The sequence below is a fragment of the Cucurbita pepo genome, chromosome LG05 (assembly GCF_002806865.2).
Source record: "Cucurbita pepo subsp. pepo cultivar mu-cu-16 chromosome LG05, ASM280686v2, whole genome shotgun sequence".
NCBI classification, from domain to species: Eukaryota; Viridiplantae; Streptophyta; class Magnoliopsida; order Cucurbitales; family Cucurbitaceae; genus Cucurbita; species Cucurbita pepo.
Window position 1 is genome coordinate 5,149,364 of NC_036642.1, and position 15,536 is coordinate 5,164,899.

Below are 15,536 nucleotides of genomic sequence, written 5' to 3' on the forward strand. Positions count from 1 at the left end.
GATTGGATTGGATTAACTTTGATCCAATTGATTTTCCATCTGTTTGTGTGATTGTGGGTCTCTTTCTTTTGCATTTTGGGAGATAGGCAATGGGGTTTAGGAGCTTTTAATTGGGTTGGCTGAATATGCCCAGTACCTGTTTGATAAAATGACTAAGTGAAGGGATCTTCTTGTTTATTAGGGAAAAAGATTGTACAAAGAGATAAAGATATATTATTTTTGTTGCATTAATGAAAACCAACCTTTTTGTCTTTGGTGGAGGGCCAGGGCGGCCTCACCCCCACACACTTTCACAGTGAAAGAAATTATTAATAAAGGAGAAGGGGGGAAGGCCCGAAGGGAAAGGGCAAAGCAAAGCAAAGCAAAGCAAAGCAAAGAAGAAGGGGATGGGGGAGTGTGGGTTTTGTTCTGTCTTAGCCTGTCCCCGCCACCCACCCACACATATACGCACTCTCTCTCTCTAACACTCCAAAAGCCACCAAAGCATTGGCCTTTTTTCGCCTTTTGCTTCTGTGTTTCCTATGCAATTGTCTATGTCTGCTGCTTCTGCTCCCTCTTCTCAATACCTGCAAATGGGCGAGGAATCATACTTTGAATTTCTTGTTATTATTTGATACCCCTCTTTCTATCTTTTTAGCTACCACCCTACTGGTTTAGCATCCATCCAAACACTACTTTCTTGTTGTTTTTCTACTCATCCCCTTTCATTTCTCTCCCGTTCTTAGCTTTAATGGTATCTCTTCTGGATATGTTTTTAGCAATTTTACCATGCTTTGACCTCATTTCCAGTTTTCTACAGCTTTGGTCTTCTTCTCACCTTATTGCCAATTGATTCCACTTTCTTGTTTTAGTTCTGTTGCTGTTCTTCTTTTTTGCTTTCTGTTGGGAAACATAGCAATAAGACACTTGAAGTAACTCTGGGTGTTCATGGAAATTGATTTGAACCTAACAGCCAGTGATGTGGGCAAGAATGCATATTGCAATGGAAATTGTGAAGAGGGTCGCTGCAATTATTGTTTATCCTCTTCAACTTCTTCATGTTCCTCAAATTCATCGCCAGCTCTCGTCTCTTCTTCAACTTATTTGGAGCTTTGGCATGCTTGTGCTGGTCCTCTCACCTCATTGCCTAAGAAAGGAAATGTAGTTGTCTATTTCCCACAAGGTCACTTGGAGCAGATTGCCTCAGCCTCTCCCTTTTCCCCCATGGAAATGCGCACTTTTGACCTCCAGCCGCAGATCCTCTGCAGGGTCATCAATGTCCACTTACTTGTAAGTAATGGGTTTACATTTTAAATTCATGTTCTGCCTTCTTCTCTCTCAAGCAGCCGCCCCAGTTTCCCTTGACAGCCTTCGGCTTTTCACTGCTCATACCATTTTGACAGGCCAATAAGGAGAATGATGAGGTCTACACACAACTTACTCTGCTTCCCTTGCCAGAGGTAGTTTCCAATTCAAAACTTTGTTATAGTACGTTACTCGTAGTTTGGAGTTTGGGAAGGTTAATAAAGTTCGTAGCTTATTTTCTTCTGTTTAATTTAGCTTGAGGATGAGATGACCCTTATAGTGGATTACCATAAATTTGGATATTCTATAGTTCTTAGGCACTGGTCTAGAGGGCAAAGAGTTGGAGGAATTGGCGTTGAATGGAGCTGATGGAGATGGGAGCGGAGTGTCGCCTACTAGATCTACACCTCACATGTTTTGCAAAACACTCACAGCGTCTGATACGAGCACCCATGGAGGATTCTCTGTTCCTCGCAGAGCTGCCGAAGACTGTTTCCCTCCTCTGGTTGCTACTGCTTTCCTATGTCTTGTTTTAAGTTTTTCTCAAATGAAATGAATTGGGTTTTATCTGGGTTGTTTTATTTGGAAATGTTCTGAGTGAGGTCGATGGGTTACTGCAGGATTACACTCAGCTTAGGCCGTCTCAAGAGCTAATTGCCAAGGACCTACATGGCGTCGAGTGGAGATTTAAACATATTTACAGAGGTATAATGTGAGACTCCTTTGATTGTCTGTCATATTTGAACTAACTCTTAATAACTCGGCAGGTCAACCTAGGCGGCATCTGCTGACTACTGGATGGAGTCTTTTTGTAAGCCAAAAGAATCTTATTTCTGGGGATGCAGTGCTGTTTTTAAGGTATGAATCTACATATTAACCCCTACAATTGGTCATATTTATTTAAACCATTTGTGATTGTCTGCAGGGGTGAAAATGGAGAGCTAAGGTTGGGCATAAGGCGAGCTGTTCGGCCTAGAAATGGTCTTCCTGATTCAATTGTGGGCAACCAAAATTCTTGTGCAGATGATCTTGCTCGTGTGGTGAAAGCAATATCTACCAAGAGCATATTTGATGTGTTTTACAATCCAAGGTATCATTAATGGTTCAGTACTCTTCAATCAAGAAATAGAATTAGCTATATATTACTGTTTTATTAGAGCGGTGATAGAGGACATCAGGAAAACTCTTTGCTTTTGAGGTATGAGCAGATATGTAGAATTTTGTAAATCTGTACCCTGGGTCCAATCCATGATAATAAATTTACGTAACAAGCAAAGGAGAATATCTTTTTGCTTTAAGTTGGGAGAGGAGTCCCACATCGGTTAATTAAAGGGTTGATCATGGATTTATAAGTAAGGAACACTATGTCCATTGGTATGAGACCTTTTGGGAAAACCAAAAGCAAAACCATGAGAGCTTATGCCGAAAGTGGACAATATGGTTCATGATTTCTAACATAACCAACTATATTAGTAGGTTAATGCTATGCCAGGTTAGAACTGATAGTACATGTTTCATATGGCCTTGTGATATTAGTAGGTCAAAGCATCACAAGCATCCATATTATCCAGATAGTAAATGTAATCATAACAACCCACCTTTTTTAACGATGAAAAAGGGAAAGCATTCTTTACTTACTACGACGTAGGTATTCTAGGTTTTGTGGTCATTACTCTTCTGAGGTCTGCCAAGAGTCAAACATGGGATCATATGGCCTTGTGATTTATGTTCTATTAGGTTTAGCATTAAGACACCTCTGTTTGTAACTGAGAAGAAATAACAATCTTAGAGGGGGTTCGTTACTAAATGCCTCCCATTGTATAATAACACTTCTGAACTTGAGCAGAAAAACTATGAAAGCTGTTATCTCAAACCAGATAGATGGTACAATTTTGGATTTAAGTGAATCGATAGACATCATATGCGAAATCTTGATTTCTAAGTTAAAATATTGTGATCTTGCAAGTAAGAACAAAAGTTTGAATCAGAACTGTTGGTGGTATTTTTAAGAAATAGTCCGTTCGTTCAAATATTCTCTATTTAGTGTCATACTGGTTCATGTTTATTATTAGAACTTGATAGTGTTCTTGACCAGCCTTTGCTTACTCAGAAAATACAATAACATGTTAAACATACTGACTTGCAGGGCATATCATGCACAGTTTGTTATATCTTGTCAGAAGTATGTGAAGAGCATCAATAATCCAGTGACCGTTGGCACAAGATTCAAAATGAGATTTGAGATGGATGATTCGCCAGAAAGAAGGTTTATCCATACACGATCAAGATCAATGGTTTTTACTATGTTATACAAATATATTTATAGGTATTTGTTTCTTACAGGTTTAATGGTGTAGTTCTCGGAATTGGTGACATGGATCCCTTGAGATGGCCGAACTCAAAGTGGAGATGCTTGACGGTAAGTGTTATAATCCCCATAAGGGTGTTGCTGCATATAAGAATGCACCATGGGTATCTGTTGGACAATCGTATTTGTGAGATCCCATATCGGTTGGAGAGGGGAACAAAGCATTCCTCATAAGGGTGTGGAAACCTCTTCTTAGCATACATGTTTTAAAATCTTGAGGGGAAACTCAGAAGGGAAAGCTCAAAGAGGACAATATCTGCTAGTAGTGGATTTGGGCTGTTACAAATGGTGTCAGACCCAAATACCGGGTGATGTGCCAGCGAGGACATGGGGGTGGATTGTGAAATCCCACCTCGGTTGGAGAGGGGAACAAAACACTCCTTATAAGGGTGTGGAAACCTCTCCCTAGCAAATGCGTTTTAAAACTTTGAGGGGAAGCCCAGAAGGGAAAGTCCAAAGAGGACAATATCTGCTAGTGATGAGTTTGGGCTATTACAACATTACACGCTGTACTATAGAAGCTAGCAAGAACCATGTGAACGTCGTCACACAATATTTTTCTAATATTTATAATCCATTAGGTACGATGGGATAAAGACGGTGATCATCAAGAACGTGTTTCACCCTGGGAGATCGAACCTTCTGTTTCTCTCCCACCCTTGAGTGTTCAGTCTTCTCCAAGGCTGAAGAAACTGAGGACTAGTCTGCAGGCAGCCCCACCTAACGCCTTTGCTGGTATGAGTGACCAAATTGAAACTGATATATTGTGTTTCTTCTAAGCTTGAGTTGTTAAAACTATTCATTAAAATTTTCTTACAGTAGGGAGGGGCGGTTTTATGGACTTTGAGGATTCAATTAGATCCTCTAAGGTCTTGCAAGGTCAAGAAAATGTAGGTATTGTATCACCGTTTTATGGACGTGATACTACAAAACGTTCCCTGGAGTTCGAGGTGCGATCTTCTGCACATCAAGCGTCGGGTGGAGCTGAGAAGTATAGAGGTGACTACGTAAAGGTTCATCCGAACTCATCTTTCACAGGCTTTATGGAATCTGAAAGATTCCTGAAGGTCTTGCAAGGTCAAGAAATATGCTCATTGAGGCCACAAACAAGAAAACCAGAACATTGTTTAGGTGTTTGGGGAAAGTTCAATCTCAGTGACAACTCTTTTAACACATTTCACTCACCAAACTCTAGTTTTTATCACATGGCGTCAAATGGAGCCCAAAACATGTATTTCCCTCGTAGTGAATTTTACAGTACAGGCCAAGCTGCTGCTGTGATGCGCTCAAATGATGGCAACTTTCCAAGAGAGAGTGCCTTGTTCAGCCCATCTGTTGATGCTAGTGTTATGAGCACTACTTCAGGGTCGAATATAAAGAATTCAAAGGATGAAAATGTGAATGAGAATTCAACTGGCTGTAGACTTTTTGGCTTTTCCTTGACTACAGAAACTGCTACAAACATGCAGAGTTCAGGGAAGAGGAGTTGTACTAAGGTAAGAAATGGGTGCTGCTGAGAAATTTGGTCAGTAATGTTATCTTTTACTGTTCTTCCATGCTCTGATATTAGTCTTGTTAAGCGAAGGTTCACAAACAAGGTAGTCTAGTGGGAAGAGCCATTGATCTCTCTAGACTCAGTGGCTATACTGATCTGCTTTCTGAACTGGAGCGGCTGTTTTGCATGGAAGGACTCTTGAAAGATCCTGATAAAGGATGGCGTGTACTGTACACCGACAACGAGAACGACGTAATGGTTGTTGGGGATTATCCATGGCTGTAAGTGCTTTATCTTGAAATCTTGATTATTTCATTGCATGAAAACAATTAAGATGGGCTATTAAGGTGGAACTTCTAGGAACATAAAATAAGATCTGGATAACATGTTCGGCCAAAGGATTCTTGTTAAGCAATGTAGATATGTAAATAACGGTTATTGTTGGAGAGGGAAACGAAGCATTCTTATAAGGGTGTGAAAACCTCTCTCTAGTAGACGCGTTTTAAAACTGTGAGTCTGACGACGATACGTAACGGGCCAAAGTAGACAATATCTACTAGCGGTGGGCTTGGACTGTTATAAATGGTATCAAAGTTAGACACCGTGCGGTATGTCAGCGAGAACGCTAGCCCCCAAGGGGGGTGGATTGATAGATCCTACATCGGTTGGAGAGGGGAACGAAACATTTCTTAGAAAGGTGTGGAAACCTCTCTCTAGTAGACGCGTTTTAAAACCGTGAGGCTAACGACAATATGTAACGGGTTAAACTTACGACAAGCCTGAGTAGAAAGTCTCGTGATATTGCTTGATGGCTAACTTCAATTAAAGGTTATCCTTGTGTTTCTGATGATCATGGTGGCAGAATAGATTATTGTATTGCGCGTTTCTGACATTAGTTCTAAAACATATTTCAGCTTTTAATCTTGTCTTATGATCATTTTAAATCTCATTCTTTGCTGTTCAGTGACTTCTGTGATGCCGTTTCAAAAATCCATATATACACCCAAGAAGAAGTGGAGAAGATGACAAATGGAGTGATCAGCGATGATACTCAAAGCTGCTTAGACCAAGCTCCTTTGTGTATGGAAGCCTCAAAATCCTCTTCAGTGGGCCAACCTGATTCTTCTCCCACAGTAGTAAGAGAGTTTTAATTAGTAGTAATCAAGATGTGTGATTTCCCATATTTCCTTAGGACTATATGTTTTCCATATCAAAGTTGAGCTCGAAGTCAGTAGCTTTGCTTCGTCCTCTCGGTCCAACAGGTTCGAATCTGTTTCAAACCTCTGCTTTCTAATGGACAGTGTAATTCTACAAATCCTTTAAGCTGTGTGGAATGGTATGGAATGATATTGAATATTTTGAACTTAGTAGAAACAGAGATCATTGGGATTTAAATAACTTGAAAAGTAGAACAGAGGCATCTTAATTTATTTCAAACAAAGGCAACAATTATTTATAATAAATGTGAATGTTTCCTTAAAATTACACATTGTGGATAAAGATCTCAATCACCTTTGCTTCTTCAAAATCTGCACAGGGGGCTGCTCATGAGTATAGACTTTGATCGTGGGATGAAATCTATAGCAATTCAACGAGTGAAAGTTGTCCTATTGTTCTTTGAACAGCGAGCGACCAATGATCATTCTTCTCACTTCACTAGTTCCTGCACCTATTTCATATAGTTTTGCATCTCTTAGTAGTCGACCAGTTGTGTATTCGTTTACATACCCGTTGCCTCCTAAACATTGTATGGCCTGCAAGATTGAACAAGAACATGAACGATTTACACGGTAATGTTACGCACATAATGTGCTAAAATAACTGTGAATATGAAGATGGCATATTTAATCAAGTCATTTTGATCAGTTAAATTGATTCAATCTCGAATCGTTTGACAAGTATTGGCCCATCAAGTTGGAGTTGGTGTTACTTCTTTCACAAGTTCTTGCTTTGGCATAGAACTTAGAAGTAATATGGTTCTATTGGAAAATAGATAAGAATGGCGTGTAAAACAAATATTCCTTTCGAAGTTTGACTGAAACAAAAGCTTCTGAAAGAAACGTGCTTCTGATAGTTCTGCGCGATAAACGATTGAAAAAAAAATGTTCAATGAATGCAACTTTTACCTGCAGAGCAACTTGTGTTGCCCTTTCAGCTGCAGATAATATTACTCCAGCACAATCCTGGACACAAAACCACACGGGGTGAATACTTCAAGGAATTTATTGACCAAGTGTTTCCATGGCCATGGAAAAAGAAACAATGGGTTAAAAGCATAGCTGCTACGAACATGTGCTTATATAATATTAATTAGAGAAGTAGTGAAAGATCAGAGTAAAGTAGCAACGGGTAGATCAAAACTTAAAGTACTCTATTTAACTAAACATCAGAGGAACATGTTATATATTAATAGAGAAACCAAAAGATTCAAGCGGAAAAAAATGGGAAAAAAAGGCTTAAGATGCCCTACAAACCTTGGGATCTACTTTTCCACTGTCACAGTCCCTCGCAACAGAATAAACGTAGGCCCTGGAGAGGGACAGAGAGAGTCAACATGACAAAAGAACAAAAATCAGAAATCAGAAATCAGAAATAATACATAATTACTCCAAAATCTCTACCTTGATGATTGCAAAGACGTATACATATCGGCAAGTTTTCCCTGCAATTTCAGATTAATTGAGTCATTTTAGAGGAAACGTCAGATGCAAGTATGGTAAGATAGTCACAGTGATAGAACCTGTATAAACTGGAATTCCCCAATTGGACGACCAAACTGCTCTCTTTGTTTAACGTAAGGAAGAACAACATCCAGGCATGCCTGCATAAGACCAAGGGGACCAGCAGCCAAAACAAGCCTCTCCAAATCTAACCCAGACATCATAACATAAACTCCTGAAATAAAACATAGTACATTACACTACTAAAATAATGACCAACATGATGATGGCAATAGTTTGGTTCTCTTCCAATCAGGCTGCAACAAGACAAGGTAGTTACTATTTACATTTATATGTATCGTAGCAAGTAATTGGCATGACAACACCAAAGCTTTTTCGTATCTTTTCTATCTATTATTACATCAAGATTCAAAAGGTAAAAATCTTAACGATTGGAACATTATCATAAAGAGATGCCATTGGAGCTAGAAATGTCAGCATTTTAGATATTATTATTCCTTGGAGACATCACATTTAGCCGTCGCAACATTTGGTCAGAGAACTACCGTCACCTACACAACAATTATTGAATGCCTAGGTCCAAAGATTGCTAACAATAAGATCACATAATATTTTCTCTTCTTTTTTGGAATGTTGTGATTCTTTTAACTGAGAAAAGAAAATAGATTGATCAAAATTAGGCCACCACCATAAATTAGAACCCTGTGTTGAATTCTGCCATTAAGTAACAGCCCCATCAATTGCGCATCCAACCTCATTGAAATGATTTTACAGAGATAAAATATTAATAAATATAACTATTTACTAGATGCATGAATGAAGTAGTACACCAGCAGAATACCTTTTCCTTCTTGTCCAAGTACATTTTCTTCAGGAACAAAGCAATTTTCGAAGACAAGCTCACATCTGTTCGAACCATCGCCAACATTAGTGGAGGAGGCAAGAAGATTGCATGCTCTAATTTTAGAAACTTGAATTTCAAACCACAGTAGACTCACGTATCACTCCCTCGCATGCCAAGTTTGTCTAATTTCTGGGCAGTACTGAATCTGAGAAACATAGAAGCAGCCAATATAAGAATGAAGGAATAAGAACATTCATAGTTTCTAAGTGATGTTGGAATCAGCAGCATAGGGTTAGTTTAGGAATACAGTTAAAAAAAATATATGCTATGGTGCTACACGACTGCATGCTATAGAACTGGAACAGAAAACTCTCACTTGCAAATTCAACCTATCATTAACCAGACCAAAGATTATTCAAGTACCCGGGCATTCCTTTTTCAATGATAAACGCTGTAATTCCCTTTGAGCCAGCATTTGCGTCTGTTTTTGCATAAACAACCTGATACAATTGTGTATATCAGCTATGAGTTAATGAAATAAGCAAGAATAAAATGTTCCAACAACCACAATTTGACCATCCTACGTGGTTTTAAGATTTTAAGGTGGAATACAAACTACTACATGTAACCTGAACCTATAAAATGTTACTCCGTCAACATGTTTATTCCCTCCTACATTACATGAAAATACATAAAATAAATAAAACCCACGGCATGGTCGATAACATCAATTATGAATTCTACAAAATCAAAGGAGAAGAATGTGTCAAGCAATTCTTCTTTTATTTCTATTTACTTAAATGGCCTTTCAGTTTATTGATTCCCGTTGAATCAGCTTTTGCAAGGGTAATTTTAGTTAAGGGTCCCAATTTCTCTGAAAATGTTGGTGATTCATGCTAACATACTATGACAACAAAAAATTAAGCTTAAGACAGCTCTTTTCAACAAGCTTATGACCGATCAAAACTAGGTTTCCATATAAACCAAATACATTTAATACATATATAGCCAAATACATTTAATATATGCACAACACGAAAGTGATCAAGTCCAAGGTTGTTCACAAACCATAATAGACCCCTGAATTTAAAAAAAAATAATTAAAAAAAAAAAAGGAAAGAAAGAAAAGTTTTCACCATATAGCAACAAAGAAAAAAGGTCATGTAATTTTGATGAAATATCACACATCCAACATGACTAACTATTTCAGTGGTCTTAAAGATTTTTCTTTGGAGTTTTGTTTTTAATAATTCTACAGTTATAAATGAATCGAATGCTATATTATCTATCGGTATCTTTTTCTTAGGCAACACAAGTATTAACCAATAAATAGAGGAGAATTTTTTTAACATGCTTAGAAAAATTGCAACAAAAACTACCAATGTATGAGCTGTAGGACCATTAGTACACCACATCTTGTTTCCATTAATGATATATCCACCATCCACTCGGTCGGCTTTGCATCTCATGCTCACAACATCCGAGCCAGCTGAAAATAGGAAATGCATCATCCAAGGATGAAAACATTTTTAGTTCTTAAAAGGATCTACCTTTGCATGCACACATGAAAAACAAAAGTTCATTAAAGTTACCATTGGGTTCACTCATTGCAAGAGCTCCTACATGCTCCCCTTTAATAAGCTTAACAAAGATATAGTTAAGTTAGTAGCCAAAAAGAATTACTTTAATAGAAAAGAAAGGAGCAATGAGAAGGCAATAGAGCAAAGGAAAGCATGAAGATAGAATTTACTAAATCTTCTTTAGTAAAAAATAGCTGTTAAGGAATGAAAAATTTACTTCAGCAATTATATTAAAAATGAAAAAAAAAAAAAAAAACAGAAAAATTCCGGTATGACACTTCCAGATGGCTAGGCATCAGAGAAAATGAAGCGAGCATGACATTGTTATGTGCAGTTTGGTAATTATTATAACATGAACATTATTGTGGGAATCGGGTACAAAGAGCAATGGCAGAAAGGATAAAACCTTAGGCAAGTACTTCTCTTTTTGAGCTGGGCTTCCATTCCTCACCTGAAAAATCAATAAATACGAGGTAACATAACTTATGTAGTCCATACTGCACTTAATGGTTTCACTACAACATATAATCCTACTATGACGTCACTAACACAATATTTAATCACTTCACTTTACCAGCTGATTGATGCACAGGTTAGAATGTGCACCGAAGGAGAGGGCAACAGACCCAGAAGCACGACTTATTTCTTCCATTGCTATACAGTGATATAAGTAACCAAGACCAAGTCCTCCATATTCCTCTACAAGACAATCAATAGCTTAGTTTTAAAATATCTTGAAAGAATGAGAGAAACAGTACTATAGCAAAATATATGCAACCATCTCAATATTCATCTAATTTAAGAAGGCACTTACTATGTATCAATTATCTCAATTAGATTTACCTCCATCAGGACACTCATAATGTACAATAAGAGTATAATTAAATAAAATTTTATGGATGATAACTAGAAGCGGAAAAGATGAAAATTCATGAATAAAGAGGATATGAATATAATTATTAAGATTGAATAACTCCAAATAACAGTGAATGAGGGAAGCATCAAAAACGATTTCTCACGCTTTACCAGGTGCAGTAATTCCATGGAGGTTGAAGTCCCCCATGAGCTTCCATAAGTTAACATCCTACAATAAGGTACATTTTAGCCAAATCATAAAGAAACTCACATTTGTAAATTAAAAAAGAAAAGAAAAAACATATGAAGTAAATATATAGGGGGAGAGAGACTTTCAACTAACCTGCGGGAAAGAGTTCATTTGATCAATTTTTGCAGCATGGGGAGCAATGTTATCTTGAGCAAATTGTTTAACACTTTCTTTGAACTGCAATTAATTTAATCAATTCTTTTAGAAAATCAGTAACAAACACTTTCATCATTCTACTGATGCAAACTAGGTTGTACATAACTTGTAACCAAAGACAATCGAAAACAAACCATCCACAAATGAAACTAACAATTCTCAATTCGAGCTTCATGGTCATAAATTCACATCACAAACCAACCAAAGGTACACTGAAGATTCCGCAGACCAATTCAAACAATAAAAATCCAAAAATAGAAGGCCATCGACAACGAAATCAACAACTTCCAAACAAATCATACTGAAAGATCATCATCATCATAAAATAAGAGAGAGACCTGAAGTTGAGTATCATCAAAAAGCAGAGCAGAAGAGAATGAAGCAGAATGCCTCTGCTTCCTAAAAATCGAAGCATATGCAGCAGTCCTTGCAGCAAAGAGTCTCTGCATCTCGCTTACTGGAAGATGGCCGGAAGAAGAACGGAGCAAGAATGGAAGAGAGACGGGGAAAAACGTGGAAGCTTTAAATAGTGAAACGACATACGAGTTCCGTAAATAGGCCGGAAGTTGGGATGAAACAAAATGTACGCTACGTGGCAAACATTCATTGGTTAGAGTAAGAGAAGATTCTCTGTTATCCAATTGAATAACAAGAACTCTTCCGTGCTCTGCTAGTTGCGACCACAGGGTAAAACCACTTTCAATAGGATTGGATGTGACCTATGACTCATCATCTAGCCATTTTCTTTTTATATATCCATCATCAATGATATATATATATATATATAAATAATACTAACAAAAATCTTGTGACATAGATAAGAAATTAATTCGTCATCTGTTTCTCTATCCTTGATTCGGAATAATCGAATTCATTGGACAACGCAAGAGTTGTAAAAACTAATATTCTTATTTAAACAATAATTAATTTATTAAAAATTAATTTAATATATAAATCTATTAAATAGATTCTAAATAATTAGAAAAAAAAGAAAAATTAATTTAATATATAAATCTATTAAATAGATTCTAAATAATTAGAAAAAAAAGAAAATAATAATAAATAAACTATGTTGGGTAACTTTTTTCCAAAAATGAACGCCTATGGTAGAAAGAGCTCCAAAACCTCATTAATTCTTATTTGAACTCCTTTTTACCTAAATTCATCCCTGAATGAGTTACTAAGATGCTGACTAATTGTAGGTTGAATAATTTCTAGGGAGAATTTTTAGGGAGAATGCAGCAGTTGATGAGGAAAAAAATGCCTCTGAGTGAGATAAGTTACACATAATCAAACTATACAATGAGATTTTGGTCCTCGCTCCTTTGCTTCGCTTCCTCTTTCTCTTTTCCTTACTTCATAGGGCGACTCTCGATGTTCATTGGCATGTTGCGCCTGTAGCTGCAAATTCAACTGTTTGCTTGGTCTGTTTTTTTCCATGTGAATTAGAGAGGCGGATCTGATTGGTACGCTATTTGCCGATCTTTCTTTTTGTGAGAAATAGTTCGTATTAGTCCACAAAATTGCTTCTATAGAGGTCTCATTCGATCCAACAATGGGGAGTTGGTGCATTGCAGCAAGTGAGTCCCCCTTACTACCATATGTCTTTCCGTTTCTGTTTTGTTAAGTGTCATTTTATTGTTTACTCTCTCAAGCTAATACTTCATCCTTTTTTCTGCTGTTATCATCCACTCCTATAAAATGCTAAATAAGTCGGACCATCCTCTTTATCCTCATTGGACTCAAAGACATCGATAAGCTAAACCAATTAGGCAGTAGATTCGATCGATCTAAATCTGCCTAGCTACCTTCTTAAAGAGAAAGAATCCCTGATTTATTCAAAAAACATGGAGAAAGATATTATGAGCACCAAGTTGATGGTGCATATCTTTTCTTCTTATATTTTTTTTATATATCACACGTTGCCCCCTATGAATTAGTTCTAAAAAGCGGCCGTTCACATCAGAAATCTCAGTTTTTGATGTAGTTGCAATAAGTTTCCTTTTTTCGTTGAGATTGGGTTGGTGTCCAGCGTCAGCACCTGAGTGAGAGTAGCCAAAGGGAACAGCCGGCCAGTGGAAGCGAGAAGTTTGGGATTCGTAACTGGAATCCCCAGGAGGGCAAGGAAAGTCTCGCCAAAATGTCTAAGATTGAGGGGCGGAACGCTTTTCGAAAAAAAATCTTTTTTTTAATCAGCTTAAGAGAGAAGGGCAAAGAAGAAAAAAAGTACCAAGTAATTGACATAAAAGGAAAGAGAGGGAAAGAATTTATCCTTTCCTGCTTCTTTTTTTGTGATGGAGTGACATTGCTCCCACATTTTTTTTGGTCTGGCCACGAGCAGAAATGTTTTCATATTGGATTTCGGACCTTATTCACTCGCCTTATCTTCTTTAACTTGGCCTCCTCGATGATATCTCACCTCATCTCGATATCCTGTAAGAAAAATGGTGCAGCAGTTGACTGACAATGTAGATTTGGAACTGGCAAATGAAAGAGAAACACGAGAGGGTCTTTTCAATCTTTTTTCTTAATTGGAGTGGACAGACAAAAGGAGGATATATAGATTTGCGTGCGGAAGAACTCTGCCTGAGAAGTTAGCCCGAGAAGCTTGAGCTTGAAATGCTTTTTGAAATGTATGTTGATTGAACTAATAGGTGCTGGGTGAAGGCTTAAAGACCCTAATTTACATAGCCTCCTTCCTGGACACAGATTTTTCCTTGGGGCAGGCTGATTTTCCTATAAAAAAAAGAAATAGGGGATCCAAGCCATTTTTTTTTTTTTTTTTAGGATAAGGGGCATAACATTGGGTCCTCCTTTTTCGTCGAATGTGCCCCAGTGACTAAGAAGGGGGCGGGCGCAGCAACTACATAGACCCCTTCCTTTTTGTTGTTGCCAGCGCTTTCCTGAGCCAAGTCGGAATTCTTTATGAGAAAGGGCAGGCAAAGCCTGAAGACTGCTATCCTACCAATAGGCCAGCGGGCGGAACAAGGAGAGGGCCCGACAATCATACCACCGCTTTCGAAAAAGCGCGTTCCCTTCAGATAAGACGCACTGTAGGCCATCCTTGGCCTTCTTCATTTTTTATGAAAAAGAAATCCAATCTCAATCTCCGAAAGCGTTTTCATTCCCCTCCCTTCGTTGAGCCTTTCCTTTAATGGTTGGGGGAAGCATTTCCTTATCTGAACTTGACGAGCATTCTTTACTAGCCTTATTCAAACAAATAGGGGTGTGAACATTGGCTCAAAGAGGATTTTTCAGGTCCTAGCTACACCATGTGTTCAATACAAAATCTGAAAAACTACAGGGATGACAAAAGGAGGGCGCTTTCCTGTCTTGCACGGAAAAACAAAGAGGAATAGAATAGACATCCCTTTTGTTTTTACATCTTTATATAAATCAAATTGAGAAAGAAAGAGCATATGGATCCTATCCCCTCTATCGAACACTAATTTGTAGAGATTTTTCCAGAACCCCAGTCCAGCCTACTCGACTGATATAATCTAGAATCCACTCTCCGCCTTTACTTAACTTAGAACAGTGACCCTAATTGTATGCGCATTCACAGGACACGTTCCAAGATCTCCCGCAACGAGAACCTAAAACATGGTTGATTGTATTGAGATAATTATTATGAAAAAGCTATTCCACTGGTGTGACTTAGATACCCTTTCTTTGTGGTATCAGTCATGCTATAGTCATGGCTGGATCTATCCTTTGCGGTATTTGATTTTTTTTACAGTAGAAATACCATAAAGCGCGAACCAAGATCCGTGATATGAAAACAAAAATCAGAATGAGGAAGAAAAAGATATCGTGACGTAAGTCTATTATTCCTTGCATCATAGGTGTTGCTGCGTCTTGAGATCCTAATTGCCATGGTTCCGCTGCATCACAAGGAGCAATTGTGAGGAATAGCCATTTGAGAACAATCATTTTGTTTGGTTTATTCTTTGACTGCTCTGCTCCCCCCATAAAAAAGAGAGACTTGTTCTTGCTCTCCCAATTCAGGAAGACAAAAGTCGC

The 15,536-nt window shown here is 37.9% G+C and overlaps 2 protein-coding genes across 4 annotated transcripts; one reads left to right on the forward strand and one right to left on the reverse strand.

Moving 5' to 3' along the window:
* The first annotated feature begins 330 nt into the window (after window positions 1–330).
* LOC111795958 (auxin response factor 4-like) lies at window positions 331–6,503 on the forward strand. Of its 3 annotated transcripts, none has more exons than XM_023678607.1 (12): window positions 333–1,269; window positions 1,383–1,439; window positions 1,595–1,789; window positions 1,905–1,989; window positions 2,052–2,142; window positions 2,210–2,374; window positions 3,431–3,550; window positions 3,628–3,703; window positions 4,234–4,387; window positions 4,472–5,148; window positions 5,238–5,428; window positions 6,112–6,503. In XM_023678607.1, the coding sequence occupies exons 1-12, from the start codon at window positions 928–930 to the stop codon at window positions 6,296–6,298; spliced, it is 2,340 nt and encodes a 779-aa protein (XP_023534375.1). In that variant the 5' UTR covers window positions 333–927; the 3' UTR covers window positions 6,299–6,503. The 3 variants fall into 3 exon arrangements, with proteins under 3 accessions (XP_023534377.1, XP_023534375.1, XP_023534376.1); XM_023678608.1 differs by having other exon boundaries at window positions 4,475–5,148; XM_023678609.1 differs by lacking the exon at window positions 6,112–6,503 and having other exon boundaries at window positions 331–1,269; window positions 5,223–5,362.
* A 39-nt stretch (window positions 6,504–6,542) lies between these two features.
* LOC111795994 (isovaleryl-CoA dehydrogenase, mitochondrial) lies at window positions 6,543–12,041 on the reverse strand. Its single transcript, XM_023678666.1, has 15 exons — window positions 11,852–12,041; window positions 11,451–11,534; window positions 11,279–11,336; window positions 10,827–10,951; window positions 10,659–10,703; window positions 10,265–10,313; window positions 10,052–10,161; window positions 9,096–9,172; window positions 8,827–8,877; window positions 8,670–8,734; window positions 7,888–8,042; window positions 7,769–7,809; window positions 7,622–7,676; window positions 7,274–7,330; window positions 6,543–6,901 (listed from the first exon to the last, which is right to left on the reverse strand). Exons 1-15 carry the CDS (start codon window positions 11,960–11,962, stop codon window positions 6,755–6,757), a joined length of 1,230 nt encoding a protein of 409 aa, XP_023534434.1. The 5' UTR covers window positions 11,963–12,041; the 3' UTR covers window positions 6,543–6,754.
* Between the last annotated feature and the right edge of the window lie 3,495 nt (window positions 12,042–15,536).

Bases quoted from the DNA above. Each gene is read 5' to 3' on its own strand.
- LOC111795958 (XM_023678607.1), top strand. From the start codon at position 928: ATGGAAATTGATTTGAACCTAACAGCCAGTGATGTGGGCAAGAATGCA. The intron at 1,440-1,594 runs GTAGTTTCCAAT...GATATTCTATAG, and splicing joins CTCTGCTTCCCTTGCCAGAG to TTCTTAGGCACTGGTCTAGA. The intron at 4,388-4,471 runs GTATGAGTGACC...ATTTTCTTACAG, and splicing joins CCCACCTAACGCCTTTGCTG to TAGGGAGGGGCGGTTTTATG.
- LOC111795994 (XM_023678666.1), bottom strand. From the start codon at position 11,962: ATGCAGAGACTCTTTGCTGCAAGGACTGCTGCATATGCTTCGATTTTT. The intron at 10,162-10,264 runs GTAACTTTAATG...TCCTATTTTCAG, and splicing joins TGCAATGAGTGAACCCAATG to CTGGCTCGGATGTTGTGAGC. The intron at 8,735-8,826 runs GTGAGTCTACTG...TGGTTCGAACAG, and splicing joins GGCATGCGAGGGAGTGATAC to ATGTGAGCTTGTCTTCGAAA.